The 18551-nt window shown below is 40.6% G+C and overlaps 1 protein-coding gene across 1 annotated transcript in view; it reads right to left on the bottom strand.

The window, feature by feature from the left end:
- Positions 1-265: 265 nt before the first annotated feature.
- The window catches only part of LGI2 (leucine rich repeat LGI family member 2), a 44998-nt gene continuing 26712 nt past the window's right edge, over positions 266-18551 (bottom strand). The window contains exons 7-8 of the mRNA XM_020992412.2: positions 15824-15988; positions 266-6296 (exon numbers count right to left, since the gene is read on the bottom strand). Of these exons, the coding sequence (XP_020848071.1) occupies positions 5479-6296; positions 15824-15988 (983 nt within the window). The 3' untranslated portion in view covers positions 266-5478. The remainder of the gene's footprint in view (positions 6297-15823; positions 15989-18551) is intronic.

Genomic DNA, 18551 nt, shown 5'->3' with positions numbered 1-18551 from the left:
AACTAGCCTTCAAAGGGTAATAGGCTCCTGGACCAGTTTTGTCATTAGCTGTTTCACTTTGGACAAATCAGCTTGCCCTGTCTAAGCCTCAATGTCCTCGTTTGCAGAATAAGGAGGCTACACTCCATGACCTCTACTATCCCTTTCCTGCTCTAACCCAGATGGGAGGTGGATTTCAGTGGAAAGGCTTCCCTTATGTGTCACATCATCTTAGGGTGGGTCTTCAGCTCTATATTCAATTAGACCAGTAAGCAAACCAGGTTAATCATGTGCTACTTTTTATTAGTATTTTTAAGGGTACATGGATTTAAGAGGCAGATAATTCATTGAATCTATTTACCAAAAAGAGCTAAATTTATACAACCTGAAAATGCATTCATTGTAGCCTGCATATTGTAAAATGTACTTTCATATATAAACTACTGTTATTGTACCTAAGTTTTGCATTTAAAATACATAAAATACATAAAAACTGTACCAAATGGAATATTGGCCTATTTTATCACAGTCCTGATACATTCCTGATAGTCAAAGGACATTGACAGGGGATGCATAGATTACTACTAGAAAAGAGTTCGATTATGCTCTAACAAGCCATAGAAACAGAATGGGGTTATTCTTGTGGACAGAAGGAAAAAGCTACGCTTTCATGTGGATTAGGACCTTTACAATGGAATCCCCCTTTCAACACTGTATCTTCTTGGTCTCATTTAAGCTGTTTTTCTACATTAATACCTGGGATGCTACTTTCTTGCCCAGCTCTCTCCTAGGCAATTCTGACAGTCTCAGGCATTTCATTCTCTAATGCTGTGTGTTCTCCCTCTTTTCCCCTGCCTCCTACCTTCCCCAAGCTGCCAGAGCTCCTCCTGCCCCCCATTCTCCTTAATGTCCTCCCACACTCTGCACCATCGGGCTCCTTCCATTAACACCTCCATCTTATCTTTGTACTGTTTGCCTGAAATCTCTAGTCAGACATCTTTTAATGGAGGAATTGTCCCTAGAAGCTGCCAGTGTGTGTGTGTGTTGTGTGGGGTGCTCATCTCGCAACAGAAGAGTCAATTTCCCTTGCTAACGTGATTTTCTTTAGAGGGTATGTAAATAAACTCCCCTCCTACAGACCTTCATTTCTCTTTCGTGATACCCACAGTGGAAGAAATTTCCATCGTGACTGCTCCTAGCAGCCAAATCTCTAGCATCCCACGCTGATTTCTTTCCTAAAAATAAACAGTCTCTCACTCTGCAGGAGAATACCACGTGTCTTTTCTACTGCCCTGCTCCCCAAGAGTGACGACAGCCTGGGAATCATTTTCTAGCATCCTCAGTGCTCCTAAGTTTTTTTCCATTTTTTCCTCCAGAAAGCCTTTCCCATCTGCCTTGCATTGAGTGCCCCACCAGCTTTAGCACTTAGTACTTTCTCCCTCCCCCCCCCCGCCCCCACCCCTTTCAAGAAGAAGAATGGGTTGGGTGAGGCAGGACTGCTCTTTAGAAAGTAGAAGGAACTTCTTGAAGACTTTGTCACTGCTCACTGCTTGGCAACATTTCCTTCCATAACACGGGGGCTTTGTTGGTATGGCGTCCAGGGGCCGATGCTGCCTCCAGGATAGGAGAAAACAAACACACAAAACCAGTCTGCTACAGAGGAAAGAAAAAGCACTGGCAAGAACCCAGGGAACTCGTTCCATTTGTCACCTTTCTGGTCCTTTGTTTCCTCATCCTAAAAATGAAGGGATGGACTAGGTGATCTCCAAAGGCATAGGAGAGATGGGAAGATTATCTAGTCCAATACCCTCATTTGACAAACGAGAAAAATCGAGGCCTTGAGTGGGGAAGTATTTTGTCCAAGATCACAAAGGTCCCTTTACATTCTGGACTTGGGAGTCAAAAGACCTGGGTTCAAATCCCACCTCCGACATTTAGTAGCAGTGTGACCCTGGGAAAGTCTCTTAACTTCTTTGTCCCTCAGTTTCCTCATTTGTAAAATAAGTTGGTTGGACTTTCTAAGGCCACTTCTAGCTCTAAACCTATGAATTTATGATTCTAAGTTATCTCCGTTCTTTATGTTTCTTCATCTGCAAAACAGAGACAATAATACCTGCTTCCATCTAAACTGAAAAAAAAAACCTATGATGAATATCAAAGGAGAGAAACTAGGTAAAAGAGCTCTGACCAAGCAGGAGGTATTGTTGGAAAGGCATTATTATTATTTGCAGCCCCAGAGAACAATGAGGAACTCAAGTAAATGGTTTGTACCTGACATCCATCCTCTACCCTGTGAGATTTTAAAATCCCTCTGGGCTTTAAGGTAGGTAGGCCAGTACCCCTAACTGCACAGAGGGTCTCAGAATAAGAAGCCAGAACCAAGAGAAAATTAAGGGATTGGATGAGAGCAAAGAGAAATATCAGAGGTCTTAGCCTAGAGACAGGAACAGCCACTAATAATGCTAACCTCCAACAGGGGATGGGCTCAAATATTTCGTTGGCCTGTTGGTGCTCTATAAGTTGCTTATGGAGAAAGAGTTTCCTGTGGCAAGAGTCATCCACAGTATGAGGTCTTAACCAGTTGCTGCTAGAATGTTTTCTGCTTATTTAAAGATAATGACTAGACAAATTATTTCCCCAAGGGGCTCAGTGTATCAGAGGTCCATAGTATCTTGCTCTCTCTTAAAAACAGAGAAAAAAAACCCCTCTCCCCCCCAAACCCAAATGAATTGGAGAGAAAGGGGAGTTTGCTTTTTGCATCTTTGATCACATCCTTTTAAAATGAAGATGGTGACAATAACCAACATTTATAGAACACTTTTGGGTTTGCAAAGCACTTTACATATTAGCTCATCTGATCCTCACAACAACCCTGTGAGGTAGGTATTATCCCCATTTTACAGATGAGGAAACTGAGGCTGAGAGGTTAAGTGACTGGCCCAGGGTCACACAGCTAGGATGTATCTTACGCAGGATTTTGAACTCATCTTCCTATTCTTGATTCCCAGTCCAGCATTCTATTCACTGCCCCACCTAGGTGACTTATAATTTTTTTCTTTTAGTCACTAATGCCCATCTGTTCTCAAGAAAACCAGCATTTCTGTGCTTCCTGGTGATCTCTATTGTGTGCAAAATTTACACCCCTATTTTCTGCTGTCAGAAAAGACACTGGGGAACCAGTCAGTTGAGGCAGTACTATGAGATTATGCCTCTTCAGGTGTGCCCATCACTAGCAGGTGGCATACAGAATACTGGAGTGAGCTGGGCTGGGGCATGGAGAGGTTTTTTTTTTTAAACTTTGCCTATGCTACTTGTCCAGTTTGCAACATGAGCTGGACAGAGTGGTGCCCAGAGTTAAGAAGTGTTCACTAGCCATCTTCACAGCTAGTGAGAGAGCTATAGGGTGGTCCAGGTACTCCTACCTCCCAGGGTCAAGGGAGACATGGAAGCCTCTGGGGCTTGCGTCATCAGTTCAAATAAAGCACAGAAGATAAAATGTAAGCAGGAAAAGAAAAGAAATCTAAAATATGCTTAGGGGAAAAACGGAAAGCGGACTTCGTCTTGTGCATTAATTTAGTGCTCGACTGGAAATAAATGTCAAAGTGGTAACACTTCTGGTTATATGTGGGCTGGTTCATTAGATCCACTCATCTTCTGGGCTAGAAACTCTTTGCCTGCAGTCTCATAGTGCACCCAAGGGTGCTGCTAGAACATCATGGCATCACCCTCCTAAGGGCTGCTGCCTACAGATCGCTCTGTTTATAGGCAGTAAACCACTCATATTTGTAGCTAGGTTGCTATCTACCCATGACTTGGCAAATGGACTTTAAAAAAAACTGATGCAATAATATTGTGCTAACTTCACTGCTGGAACAGAGGTGGTTGGTTTCCCTTTATATAGGCAGTCTTAAAAAATCTAGCCTGACATATTTCAAAGAAAACTAGAGTCATAAACGCTGTTAACCATGCAGAGCATCCAATGAGAATCCTCCACAAAACTGGGGCCAGAGGACAAAAAAGAAAAACTTCATTATGAGTCAAAAAAAGGCTTATTTTGATCAGGGACAACTTGGTCCTGTGAATCATGGAACTGGTCTCTATGACTCAGCTCATCTGGCTCGATATGTAGTCCCTTGTGATAAGCCTAAGGGCCCCATGCTCCCTTCCTCCCTCCCTGATCTGGAGGTGGATCAACCTGTGGGCACGCTCTAACCCCAGAAGTTGGTTGTTGTTGTGGTTGTGACTGTTAAGCATTGCTGTTACTAAACCAGGAAAGATTCGGGGGATCTTTGAGGGGATCCGGAACTTTCACAGTCTGGCACCTGCAGTACCTTATGTCAGGGGCCAGTGGGGGGTGGAGAGAAGCAGAAAAGATGAGTCAGCAGCTCACTGTGTTGCTAACAGTGGCATCACCAAACTCCAAGCAGAACTACAGACAAATGGTAGATACGTGTGGGTATGCATACATATATTATATAGGTACATTGTCTGGTAGGGAAAGAGAGAAGCATGCAAAAACCAAAGGACTGCCTGTGGCTTTCTAAGCAAACTGTCTTTCATGAAGGATCCCCTATGACTTAACATGATTCTCTAAGGACAAATCTTTTTTAGAAAAAAAAATCTGTAGGATGATCAACAGCAGTGGACAGAGGTGGCTGCCTTCCCGGGATTCATCTCTCTGAGGGCCAAGTACATGGCATCATTCAATCTTTGGCCTGTCAGTTGGGTTACCCAACAAACTCAAGGGATGATTTTGGGTAAGCAAATACTAGGAATTCAACAATTTTAGTTCACACAAACTACTATTAAACACTTATGGTCTTCATGTAGGCCAATTTTGAAGCTCTAATGAAAGGCTGCTGCCAAGACTAACATATCCAGGACTCTAAAGGGTTTATCATTTTTTTTCTTCAGTAGTGGACAAAAAAATTTCAAATACTATAGAGTTAACATCCCTAGCATGTCACATCAGTGTGAATTAAAACGATATCCTTCATTTTATTCAAAGAAGGACAAAAGAAGGCTGGACAGCAATTTCATGAACCAGATGGCCCAAAATAGCTTTGCTGAGTGTTGACATTATAAGATTTTATGCTAATCATCAGCAAATGTTTTTTAGCTGACTTTTGCTTTAAGCATTCTTACTGAAACAATCACTAAGGTGGAATGGATAGTTCCTAAATTTTAGTTATCAGAGCTGTACCATATGATCCAATTTTCTCCTCCTTTATTTAAAAAAAACACATTTCCTTTCTTGATAGTAAGAGCTAACGCTGATAGGCTGCAAGCTTTTCTCAATAATTACAGGCTTTCAAATGTCTTTTAAAATGAGAGTGGACATGTCATGCAATTAGCCAAGTAAATGCAATCCCTGATTAAAATGTGAATTCTAAAAGTTTTGAAAACTTCTAACAACTTTCCCAGTCAGAGCTGTGGCTCTGTTTTCCTTTTCTCTTAAGAACCAATGTCACTGTATGTTAAACTACCTCCTTAAGCTTTTCACAAGCTCAAATCCACAATTATATGTTCAAATATTTGTGTTTTTCCTTTGAAGCTGGAGGCAAAAAAAAAATCTCTTCTGTCTGTGGATACAGCTGTGAATGAACGAGGTGCCTGCACATAGATCTCTTTAAACTTTCTGAAGATCTGCTTCTCCTTATCCCACTGGTATATCTGGGAGAAGGTGTAGTCACTTCCCAGTGCTAGGTAGTGATTATCCTTAAAGGAAAAGGGCTGAAGGGTCATAGCGCCACGGGATGGGAGAGCCTGGATCTCCACAAATTGCTTACTATTCCATTTCATGACTCTGGAGTCCCCAATGAACCGGGTAAGGGAAATGTATAGGCTGTTCTGCATTCTAAAGCTTTTCACGGCCAATACATCTTCCATATTGGGAATGTCACCATGTGGGACAAACTTCTTAGAACTTTTATTCCATTGCAGTATGATGGGGACCTGTGAGCGACTGGAGAGGATTAGATGGGATTTTCCATCTATGTCAACAAATTCAGCATCTGTGTCCCTGAACCATTCATGCAGAGATTGGTAAGAGTAGAATCCTTTGCTATTCCATTTATAAATGGTTGACAAACCAGCTTTAGAGCTATCTGCGATGACAAAGAACCTTTCATCATCGATCTGAAACAACTCTATGTCGTTGGGCTTTGAAATCCGGGAAACTTCAATGTCTTGGAATTTGACAAACTTGGTCCAGCTCTCATCATACTTGTATATGTGTGAGCCACCAAAAAGCTGTGCCACCACCACAAACACCTGGTCCTCGATCAGGATTGCCTTACATCCCACTATGGACTGACCTGTTCCCCAAAACAAAAAGGAAGGAAGGGTATCAGTGCAGCTGCAGTCCAACTCCATCACCTAAGATAGCCAGAGAAATTCTTTTTCAAGCACTTTGAGGCCCCTCAGAGAAAAAGAGCTTGTTAGTAAAACTTAACAATTAAAACAAAACAAGTGGTTTTCACATTTTTCCTTTGTCTTCATTCATAAAAGGCTGTGGCAGTGAAAGAAGCCCTAACTATATTTGCTATGGGATAGGAGGGGAAGCACAGGATTTGTTTTCTGTAAAGATACAGAAAGGAAAACAAAAGAAGCAATGGCTTTAGAGATATTAGGGTCCTCAGTATAAGTCTCACCAGTCGAAGAAAATCTAAGTGGAAAATTGTGTTAACTATCCTGATAAATGAAAAAAAAAATCCCTCTCCCTTTCATGCCCTCCCAAAAGCTGCTCTTAATGCCTTTTATTTAAAACCACTTTGGTCTTGACCCTTCGGTGCCATGATTACTGAATAAATGGATTGATGGATGATAAGAGATGACTTATCTAGGACCTGTTGTAAATGTTATAGCTTACAAAGGACTTTAGATATGTTCTCTCATTTGTTGCTTTCCTAAACTGTGTGAGGTAATTATTACTGGAATTCTTATCCCCACTTTATAGATGAGGATGTTGGGGGTGGCAAGAGAAGTTCGTGACTTTTTTATGTGGTCAGGCATAGCTCGGAAGTGTTAGAGGTGGGATGTAAACCCAGGTCCCTATTGTCCAAAAAGAGATCCGGCCCTCTTTTCAGTAATTGTGAGTGAATGAATGAATGAACAAATTATCTGAATTATTTATATCAAACACTGACAACCTACAGCACAGCAGGATGGAACATGACATGATTTTCCAAGGCAGACTTGGTGGTTGCCACCTATTCTGGGCCACCACCACCTCCTAATCATACCCCTCCTTCCAGCCCATGGTTAATTACTTCCACCTTCTAGACCTGTGCTCAGTAAGCAAAGAAGCAACTGTCTTCTAAAAAGTTGCTGACTTTTGATCTAGGAAATTCAATGAGTACGTTTTCCTCAATTCGCTAGGCAATTTGGACAAAAGTGATTTTTGTTCTTGGAAGTTGCAGAAACTCTTCCTTGACTTTTCCTTTGGGCTTTCCCTCGGAAGCCCAGGCTAGTGCTGTTACTTCCTAGGAGCACTCCTTAAAAGTCTTTTCTTTTACTCTTCTGCTTTGCTTCACCTTAATTCGACAGCCTGCTTGACCTAGGTCCCCACAGTGCAGAAGCAGCAGAGAGAAATGCCAGGCTCAGTTGATTAGAGGGGCAGCCTGAGCCAGCATTTAACCAAGTGCAGAGCGGCTTTCTCCAGCTTCTCCGAGGAAAACACTACTTTTGTGGAGTCATTAGCAATCACAGCTACTTTCACTTTAAGGAAGGAGTTCTTAACCATGAACTTGGTTTTTTAAACATACATATTTTGATAAATGCATTTCAATATAATTGGTTTCCTTTGTAATACTGAGCATTTTATTTTATGTGCTAAAAACATTATTCTGAGAAGTGGTCCATAGGCTTTACCAGGTCGCCAAAAGGGTCCATAGCACACACACACAAAAAGCTAAGAACCCTGTTTTAAAGTGTTAAATGGAATAACGAAAAGAATTAGAACAAGCTAGCATGAGAAATCAAATAAGGTGGAAGTGTGCACAGATGTAGGGAAGATGAACTGATTTTTTAAAAATCGGGATAGTTACTCCATTTATCCACTTAGCTTTGCTTTGGTTGAAAGGATTTGGACCTAGAACTCAGTTAACTAAATCCTATAATCCTCATTAGTATTTTCCTCTCTGCCTTTCTTGAAGCCTCTCCTGCCAATGGAAAGTGCTGCTGTTATTCTGCAGAGGCTGGTTGGGCTGGGGGCAGGGGGAGTCAATAACTAAGGTGAACTTGAACATCTCTTCAAAATAAATCATTTTAAAACATGAACAAAACTGTCACCAACTCAATATGCAGAAAATGTGGGCACCACACAGGCAGACAGAGTAATGAGGGCAGAGAATGCACCATAAGTGAATAATGTCTAGGAATAATGTGGACATTATAGGTAAATAAGGTCTGAGAAAGATGCAGATTTGCCCTGCTTCACTTGAGTCCTATGCAAAAGGAACTGAGAACCCCATCAGAGTCATGGAAGCTAAGCTGGAGCTCCTGTTGTCAGCACATAAAGTTGGGGGGGGGGCTGGGGACTTCCAGACACAGCCAGGGATCAACCCATTGTCACTGAGGTGATAATCAGGCCCAGCACTGCTCAAGGAGGAGAGACTGGCCCACTTTCACTGCCTCTGTTTTCAGCAACTTATTAGTTGCTCCTTTTCTTTATTCATTTCTCATTGTCATCACTACTGCTGTTCTGTGTTTTTTCAACTGCAGTTTCTCTCCAGGGTTGGAAGGCCATACTCTTCACCATCCATCATGCTGCCCCTATGACCCAGGTGATCCTTGGGTTCAGTGATATTTATAAAACATTTGAAGCGATGCAGATAATATCACAGAAAAGTTCAGACTTTTCCCTTTGCACTGGGGAAAGCAGGCAGGACTCTGGACAGGGTCCTCTTGTCCATTCCCAGATCCTTCTCTTAGCTTCCTGTCAGAACTATGTGACTTCCAGTATACTTTCTGTTCTTTTGAACAGCTAAGAGAACATCACATGAGAAATTCAAACATTAAATATAATCCTGAAAAATAAGTGGAAGTAAGCACTATCCTCCCTATGGTCTTAACCCAGATTCCCACAAACACATAATAGAAGGAAAACTTATGAAGGAGACACTAGGCAAAATACTTGGGAAACTGATTTCTGCTTCCTCAAATAGAGAACAGATGCAATGGTACAAACCGTACAGATTTTGCTTCATCAGAGGTGGTAAAGAAGGGATGGGTAACAACCAAAGTAATTAATGCAAAGTCCTCTAGTCCCTACATGTTTAACAGAACTGAAAACAGGGAAGTGACAAACTTTGGCCACTTGTCCCTACCGCCTCTTCTTTTTTTTTGCTTTTTGTACTTCTAAAATTTATTAGTTTAAGTTCTTAGGACAGCCAGGCTCTCTCATTAGATCCACCTGCCCTAGAGTGTGCTGAATTTGCATTTCCAGAGTGGAGCCACTGTTTCCAGGAATGTTAGTTCAGCACTAAGAGACCAGATGGCCTGACAACAAACACAGGAGCCTTATTTGAAATGGCATCTTTGGAGCATCAGGATGTGTCTCTTGTAGACCTCTCAATATTGTGAGATTAGGCTAATTAGCAGCCCTTCTTCCTGAGGGGGTGAAATGACATTCTCTGGGAGCCCTGATGTCCCTGCATCTGCTACTAAGCCAGTTCATTCCTGAGAAATTCCTTGGAGTCTCCTATGCTGAAATGCTAGCAAGAAGGGTTTCTAATTGTAACTGTAAGGTCTTGCTACTTAAAGAAATCTGTAAAATGAAATTTGGACTAGACCATTTTATGTCTCTTTCAGCTCAAGACCCGCGCATCTCTAAGCACCAACATGACATCTCCACCTGGATGTCACACCAGCACCTCTAATCCAACATACTCCAAACTAAGTTTACTGTGTTTCTCTGTAAACCTTTTCCTTCTCTGACTTCACTTTTTCTTACCTATAGTAACCACCATTCAGCCCAAAATTTTGTTGTTATCTCTCCCTCACTGCTCCACTGGCTAGACTAGTCATCCAATAAATTATCCAGCCCTGGAGAGACTTCCTCTATAAAAGCTCTCCAATTCACCCCCTCTGTATTCCCATTGTCACCCCCCTGCTACAGTTGCATTACCCACCCGAACTACCAAACTCCTTTTATGAAACAAATATGATATTGATATCTAAACCAGGAAGAGTAAAAACAGAAAAAGAAAATTATGAATTGCAGAATCCTAAGAGGTTTTCCTGATTCTACTCTCTGTCTCTCTTTCCAATCAGTCCCTCCTATTGTTGACAGAACCATCTTTTTAATACATAGTTCTTTCATATCACTCCTCTGCTTAAAAAAAAGTTTGGCAGTTTCTTACTACCTACCAGGTAAAAGTTCAAGATTGTCTGCCTGCCATTCAAAGATATTAAAAATCTGGTCCCATCCTCACTTTCCAGTTTTATCTTATGCTACTTAATTCCCTTAATTTATTCTATGCTCCAACCAAACCAAATCAAACCATTCTCTGTCCCCTGAACATGCTCTAAACTTTTTTCATCTCAGGTATCTTCACTCACACAATTCCCTTGGTCTGCCTTGATTTCCTCATTTGTAAAATAGGATTAGAATAACACTTACCTCCCCGGGTTGTTGTGAGGATAAAATGAGGTGTTTGTAAATTGCTTTACAAATCTTAGAGCACTATATAAATGCTAGCTATTATTTTTACTGCTCATTCTTTAAAACCCAACTAAAATGCCAAGTCCTTCATAAAGCCATCCAGTTGCCCTCCAGTTATCTACCTTGAGGAGTTGTGATGAGGATAAAATGAGATATTTGTAAAGTGCTTAGTCTAGTGCCTAGGACACATAGTAGGTGCTGTATTAATGCTAATTCTCTTCCTCTTCCCTTTCCTTGGCCCTCAGATAGCACTCTGGCTTTAATGCACTTAGAATGTATTCTTTCAAATTACAGTTATCTGTGGTTTTGTCACTTCCCCCAAAAGACTCTAAGCTTCATGAGGGCAGAGAACATCTTTCCTTGGAACTAGCACACTGCTTTGTTCACAGTACACATTTAAATGTTTGTTGAATTAAATGGACATTCAGCTCTAAAAGTCTATGTTTTTTATGAAATTATCCTCATAGGAAAATAGCCTAGGCTTCTTTGCCTCTTCATAGCATTAATGTTAGTAACAATTTTCTTACTAATCATCAAGAAAGCTCATAAAATACAGTGTTTGGACACCATCTCACTAATAAGAAACAAGAAAAAAAACAAGAAGACCGCTGGATTTTAAGAGAAATGGGACATCAAGATCCCATTCGGAATACTGGAAGATATACACTAGCAAATCTGGCTCCAGAGGCCTGAATGTTGTGATCCCCTTATTCCTGTCTTACAAATAAGATCCTAGCATATTATCACTGGAGCCCAAAGGCACATCCAAATTATCTAATTAGTTCCAATAGATCTGGCCTTGGAGACAGATGATCAGAGTTTTAATTCCAGGTCTGCCTCTTACAAGCTGTATTATAGTATCCAAATCAGTTTACCTCTCTGGACCTCAGTTTCTTTATCTCTAAAATGGAGCTAATACTATTTGTAGTATGCTCTTTATAGGGTTATTAAGAGGAAAGGGCTTTCTAAATCACAGGTCAAATTTCCTAAAAGCAATTATCCTGAGTATTTTGGCACACTGGAATTTTACTGTATAAAGTACATCTTGAAATTAGTGGACTTGGACCAGGAATTTTTTCTTGTTATGTGGATATGTGTAAGTGTGCATGTTTACACACACACACACACACCCCCCACACAATCTGATCTCCTGATCTCCTAGATGGGAAATTGAAGCAAATTTTTAAAAGAAGAATCATTTTACCCAAGATTACCAAAAAAAGTCAGTGCCAAATAACATAACTTTTTAGTAGCGAAAACAAAAACAAAAACCAAGCCTGAAAACAAAGTAAGTATCCATTAATTGGAGAATGAATGGTAGAACACATTATAATATGTGAATGTAATAGAATATTATTGTGCCAAAAGAAACAATGAATATAAGAGATTCAGAAAAATATGGGAAGACTTGTATGAAGAGATAGAGTGAAAAACAGAGAACAAAATATACGATGGTTCTGATAACATATAAAAATATCACAAAAGGCAGTTGAGTTCAGCTGAACTGTTCTAAAGAATAGATGATTAAATGTGTATTATATATGTATATGCAAATATATGTACGTATGTGCATACGCACATATACACACATGCATGTTGGTATCCTCTTGGCAGAGATGTAGGGGGACTACGAGCATGGAGTGCTGGGCATATCATCATGTGGAGTTGCTCTGTCAGCTTTGCTCAAGTCTTTGTTGCAAAAGCAGAGTCATAGTGTGTGTGTGTGCGCGCGCTATGGGGAAGGGGGGATACTGAGAAATGACTGATGTAAATGAAGGCATTAAAAATAGTCCTCGCAGAAGCAGCCGACTGAATAGAATAATCCTGCCCAGTCTATTCTTTTTTATAGCAAATAGCCTCAAGGTACACGTATCTAAAATTAGATAATATGGTGGTTTTTTTAATATCCTGCTTCATAAACAGGGATCCAAAATAAAATTAATGTGGCTGTGGAACTCAGTGCCATGATCATAATATAACAATAACAGTAATAGAATCATAGCTCTAGTGTTGGAATGAACCTCATCATAATACATCACAATAGCTAGTATTTATGAAAATTTGCAAAGGGCTTCATATATATGTATGTTTATATATACATATAGATGCACATATGCATACATGTGTTTTGTGTGATCATATATACATAGATGTATATTGCATGTATGTTATATATATTAAATCTCCTTTGTTCTTCATAATAATCCCATGTTACATTTGGCTATTGTTAGTCCCATTTTATGGATGAGGAATCTGAAGATGGCAGAAGTTAAGTCACAGGGATAGTATCTAAAGTAGGATTCACATTCAGGTCTTGCTACGTCCAAGACCAACACTCTACTTGACAACCTAACACAATAAGCTTAAATACCCCATTTAGAAAAGTTGGACTCCATGGGATTCAAATATGTTCCAAGTAAATCATGTCACTACTCCATTCATGGATTAGTTAGTTCATTTGGTTAGAAACCTATGCTATGGACTCCAAGGCCATAGGTTCAATTGCCATGTGGGCTAGTTGATTTCATTCCATTATATGACCATAGCTATATACCCTTAGCCAATGTTTTTTTTCAAAAATACTTTCCCTTGGACATAACAATGTGTGAAGAGGCCAATGCAAATCCATCACACAACTTAGAAAACAACACTAAGATGCCCTATTGATGGGAGGTCTCTCAAATTATCTTTACAAGAGAGGAACTTTCTAATGGCCCTCAAAACTCAAAGTTATATAGATTCAGTTGCTTCAAAATATGGGGGGGAGCATAAACCATCTTGGGGAGTAGGGAAAATTAAGTTCAGCCACCTTAGGGAGACTGATGGTGTGAAGAAACCTATTTTCTCATGACTGTTAAATGATTAATTTTATATATAACATATGTTGTTGCTGTTTCAAAATCACTGTGTCCTTTTAAGAAGCCAGCATGCCAAATCATTCACCCAGCTTTAACTTGAAGGGTCTAATTGAAATCAGCTGAGCACAGTGACATCACCACAGGCAATGTGAAAAAGAACAAGGGAAAAAAAAGGCAGTTCCACGGAAACTTGTCTCAGCTCAGGAAAGGGAACTCCTGAGGACAGTGGTTCCAAACTGGTTCTTGCTGCCTAAACAAGACTAAATCCCCATTGCATGGAACTACTCAATACTGCCGAGCAATTTCATGAAGTCCAATTTAGGTGCTTAGATCAAGGTCAGGCAGCCTGGATGCAAAGAGAACTGGCTCTATTACTAGACAGCTTAGGGCAACTGTAAGTAAGGTGAATTTTAGTGTGTGTAAAGTGGATTTTTTTGTTATTCTTTCTTAGAGTTTTCTTCCCAGGATCTATAGCCATAACAATCTCTACTTCCCAGGTATTACATATGAGTTCTCATGATCATGGTTCGAAACAGTTTCTACCATGCTTGTGCAGTAGATACAGGGATGAAGTGATGTAAAATTGTGAGGTTATTGCTGGCAATAGGCCTTCTTTGTCTGTTGCCCTATAAAGCAAGTGGGAGCTGGTCAGTGACTGGGGACCTGCATAAGGGTGAATGTGCAGACTGAATGCTGTGCATGCCTTGATCAGCACCCATCAAGGCTTGAGAGAGGGAATCTCTGTGTTTGCCCCAACTGGACCCCATTGAGGCTTGAGGGGATTGAGGGGAGAGAACAAGTTTTGCTGATCTCAACTGATCCCATCAAGACAAGAAGTAGTTGCCCCCCCTTCACGAAGGGTTGTTAGAGAATGCTGTAGGAGTTGGTGCTCCCATTATCGGCAAACTCTCTTTCAGAAGACTAGGCTAGAATAAAGTAAGCTTATTTAACCCCTTATTATAACTCTATTCCTGTCTTCCTGTCTGACCAGATCAATCGAACCTGCTAGTGAGTTAGGTGCTAGAAGCCCTCCTGTGTCTCTTTCCTAAGAAATGGCATAGTCAGTGTGTTTATTTGTTCAACAGTAACCTTTCACAATTTTACTAGGGTAAAAATGATCTCCATTTTCCCACAGGAAAAAAAAAGAAGCTATGGGGTAAAATGGTAAGGGAATCACATTTGGAATCAAAAGAAGTAGCCCTGCCATTAGCTGCTGAGTGACCTTGTATAGTAGGGGGTTGGGGAGAGAGGGGAGGAATGCTGGACCTGGAGTCAGTGAACATCTGAGACTAGGTGTTCTTGAAGGTCCTTTTCCCCTCTAGTATTCTACGACTATGAGTATGTGTACTGTGTGATGGCATAGCCAAACCATCAGTGTAGAAAAGGAGATGGGTCTATGTCAGGAGTTGGAAAAAGAAGAGTGTTAAGTAGGCTGATTTTTCCCAGAAGCAATAATACTCATTATGTTAGGTTACCAAAAAAAATTGGCTATATAGTGGGATCTTGTAGCAGCTTAGATTAGCTCTATGATCAGAAAACCGTGACTGCTGGAATAATAATAGCTCAGTGGGTGCTGATATTCTCCAAGACGGAAGACACAGAAGAGTATGGGATTAATCCAGTATGGTGCATTCCTTACCCCCTAACGTGTCTTGGGACCTCTGGAACATCTCCATATCTGCCTCTCTTCACTGCTTTCTCTATGTTTCTAGAATCAACTAGAGTCAATCAAGATTCCCTAGAGTAGTTACAAAACAAAAGAAATGGCTCCTGGCCTGACCTAACTGACCTTGTACCTCTAGAAACATCACAAAGTCAGCTGGGAAAATGGGGACACAAACCAGGAAAGAGCTACTGGCCTGGCTTCGGAGGATACACTCCCAATGAGATGCAGTACAATCAGGCACTGCCCAGTTAGCCAAAACCTGAAACCAAAACTTCAAGGCCAAGGGAGAGGATCAAGGCAAGAGACTGCGGATGATTTTATGACCTATTACTGCTCTTGCAAATTTAATTTAAACACATATCCTACCAATAGCAGTTGGTAATATTTTTTAAAATGATCCATTTCCTTTTCTTCTCTCCCCCTCTCCCCAACCTCATTTGATGAGAGTCACCAGAGAATATTTTCGTCATTCCAGGCAGAAAGAACAACACGAAGCAAAAGCAAGAGAGAAAATGTGTGCTGTGTGACGCTAGGCTGCATTTATGGAGTCTAGCACCTAAGATCTCCCTTTATGACCGAGAACATTTCTTCTTTCCTGGGCCTTAGACAATGCTGAATGTTGGTAGATAAAACCGATTAGGACCATAAACGTACCTGTAATATTGTCATAGCTTCTGAAATTCATTTCAATGTGGTCCCACTCCAAGACCATACAGTTTTCCATACTGGGTTGTGCAATGGCCACAAAAACATCATTCTTAGAGTTGAATGTATCCACAGAAACAGACTGGTAGGGCAAAGTCTGATGCACCACAAAATCTAAAACCAGAAATTAAAAAAAAAAAAAAAAAAACAATGACCATAAAAATCACCCGCTGGAAATGCCCACAGTCACTTATCTCCTGCCTCATTTATCAATAGTACTGCCAGACTGGGGAGGGAGAAACAAGGGAAAGAGAACATGTTTAGACTCACTAAAAGCATCAAAATATAATTCACAGTGGGGGATCCTGTAAAGATTATGGTTTGCACAGGATTTGCAGCCTATATTACTGCTCCTATTAAGTTTCCCTCCAGGTGAGTAGGCTTCAGAAGTAAGTTAAGGGATTTCAAATCTTTCTAATAAAATTGGCAGAAACAGCTTTTAAAGTTGTGGGAAAGAGGCTATATGCCACAGAGGCTGCACGTCAAAAAACTCAAGCCGTGAAGTTGATGCAAACCTTGTGCGTTGTGTCAGTTTCACCTACGGTGCCTTCAGATTTGGAAATGGAATCACGTCCTCAAGCCTCAGGTGTAGTCTATTGTTTTTGTTCAACAGACGAATTTCTGTGAAGTCAAGAACTAAGAAAGGCAGCCTGACATACCTGTTCTCTCAGATCCTGGGCTTCTGACGGGAAAACTGTGGCTAATTAGTGAAAACAATAGCACAGAAAATATTGAAAATGGAGGCTGTCAAGCTTAGGCTGCAAAACCTGACCTGTCTTATAGGAATCAGGCAATAGTAGTGACTATGGCATCTCAGAGGCATTTCTTTTCTACTTGGGCCTCTTGAAGAGCCGTGCTAGTGACTTGCAGTTTAATTTGTGATGAAGAGTGGGGAAATAACTTGAATTTGGATACTTACTGACTCCCTGATTCTATGGAGAAGGTGGTTATTGTGGGATTTGGGTAGCCACAGGTGATTATTTCTCATTAGCAAATTCTTTATTTTCAGTGCATTTGGTGGCAACTCAATGTTCCTCCTTGTAGACCTCTACAAAAGATACCTAGCATGGCACTGAAAAGCTGGCATGCCTGTCTAACTGTGTGAGGATTAAGTGAACATTTTCTAAGTGATGCTGGATAGTAGTTATGTGACCTAGAGAAATCTGGGGCTGGGAGACTCTCCAAAAAGCTGTCAAATAATAAATACTAGTGATTAGCCCACAAAATAAATGGATAAAATTTACCCAGATGCTCTCAGGGGATAGGGATTATTTATTTTAATTATTTATATTTATTTATATATAATATATAAAATTACATATTTATTTATTATAATAATTTCATTTATTTAGTAATTCCCAGGTAAAGAAACTCCCTCTACCAATGAACATTGGTTTCTCTGCAACCTTTTGTCTTAGAGAACTATCTGGGGGCATTAGTGACTTGCCCAGTGTCAGGCAACCAATTAGTATCAGAGATGGAACTTGAACCCAGAACTTCTTGGATTTAAAGCTAATTCTCTATTCGTTACACCACATTGACTTGCTGTTGTCAATAGGGCCCAAGTTAAATATTGGCTAACTTTTAAGCATCGTAGATTGATAGCATAATGATAAGTGATTTATGCCAGGAATGGGCCTCTTTCCTGTCTCCTACACTTCTCCATAAATCACAATCTTATTGACTTTTTAAGGTCTGGCACAAGAACCAAAGCTTCCACATAGCTTTCTGTGACCACCCTAATCAAGCATTCTCTCACTTCAAGACTCCTGGCACTTACTGTCTGTACTACTTGTTGATTATATATTACATACTCTCTTCGTTTTAAACTATTACATCGGTTACTAATTTTTGTATGTTTATGCCTTGTCTCCTCCTGTAGATAGGGAGACATTTGAAAGACTTACTCAGTTTTATGCTTTTATTCCCCTTACTGCTCTTGCATACAGTAGGCATTCAATAAACACTTGTTAATTTTACTTTTGCTTGGATTGCTTCACTAAAGTCACTTCAGTTGATAAGGGACAAGTTGGAGGGTAGGAAGAGGAAGGTATTTAGGGAAGAGTTAGGGGAAGTGGGAGGGAGGGAGGGAGAGAGGAGAGGGAGAGGCAGAGACAAAGACAGAGAAAGACAGAGAGAGAGAGGGAAAGAGAGAGAGAGAGAGAGAGAGAGAGAGAGAGAGAGAGAGAGAGAGAGAGAGAGAGAGAGAGAGAGAAAGAGAGAGACAGAGACAGAGACAGAGACAGACAGAAAGACAGAGAGAGAGAGAGAGAGAGACAGACAGAAAGACAGAGAGAGAGAGAGATGATGAGAATCAGGGATTGCACCTGACCAAAAAAGGTAAAGGAAAGATGAAAGAAGTGGCATAGAAAATGAGGGAGAAGTTAACTAAATGAGAAAAGAAATGCTGAAGAGGGCAGGAAATGGGAAATAAGCAGCTGAAGAGATATGGTTGGGTTGAGTAAAAGAGGAGTTCCAGGCAAGGAGGCAGAGGTAAGGGATGAAAAGAGCAGGAGACTATTTGTCAAATGGAAAAAGAAGTGAGGGCATGAGTCTAAGAAAGGATGCTCACTTCACCTTTCACCTCCTTTGTTCCAGTCACAATTAAACTCATATTCTGCTGGTAGTGATATTTTAAAATCTTAGTCCTGTTTGCCAGCCATACTTTTTGAGTATA

Source organism: Phascolarctos cinereus, unplaced genomic scaffold (assembly GCF_003287225.1).
Source record: "Phascolarctos cinereus isolate Bilbo 61053 unplaced genomic scaffold, phaCin_HiC Scaffold_9;HRSCAF=440, whole genome shotgun sequence".
NCBI lineage: Eukaryota > Metazoa > Chordata > Mammalia > Diprotodontia > Phascolarctidae > Phascolarctos > Phascolarctos cinereus.
Note: the sequence above shows the minus strand (reverse complement) of the source record. Positions and strands in the feature narration are given on the sequence as shown.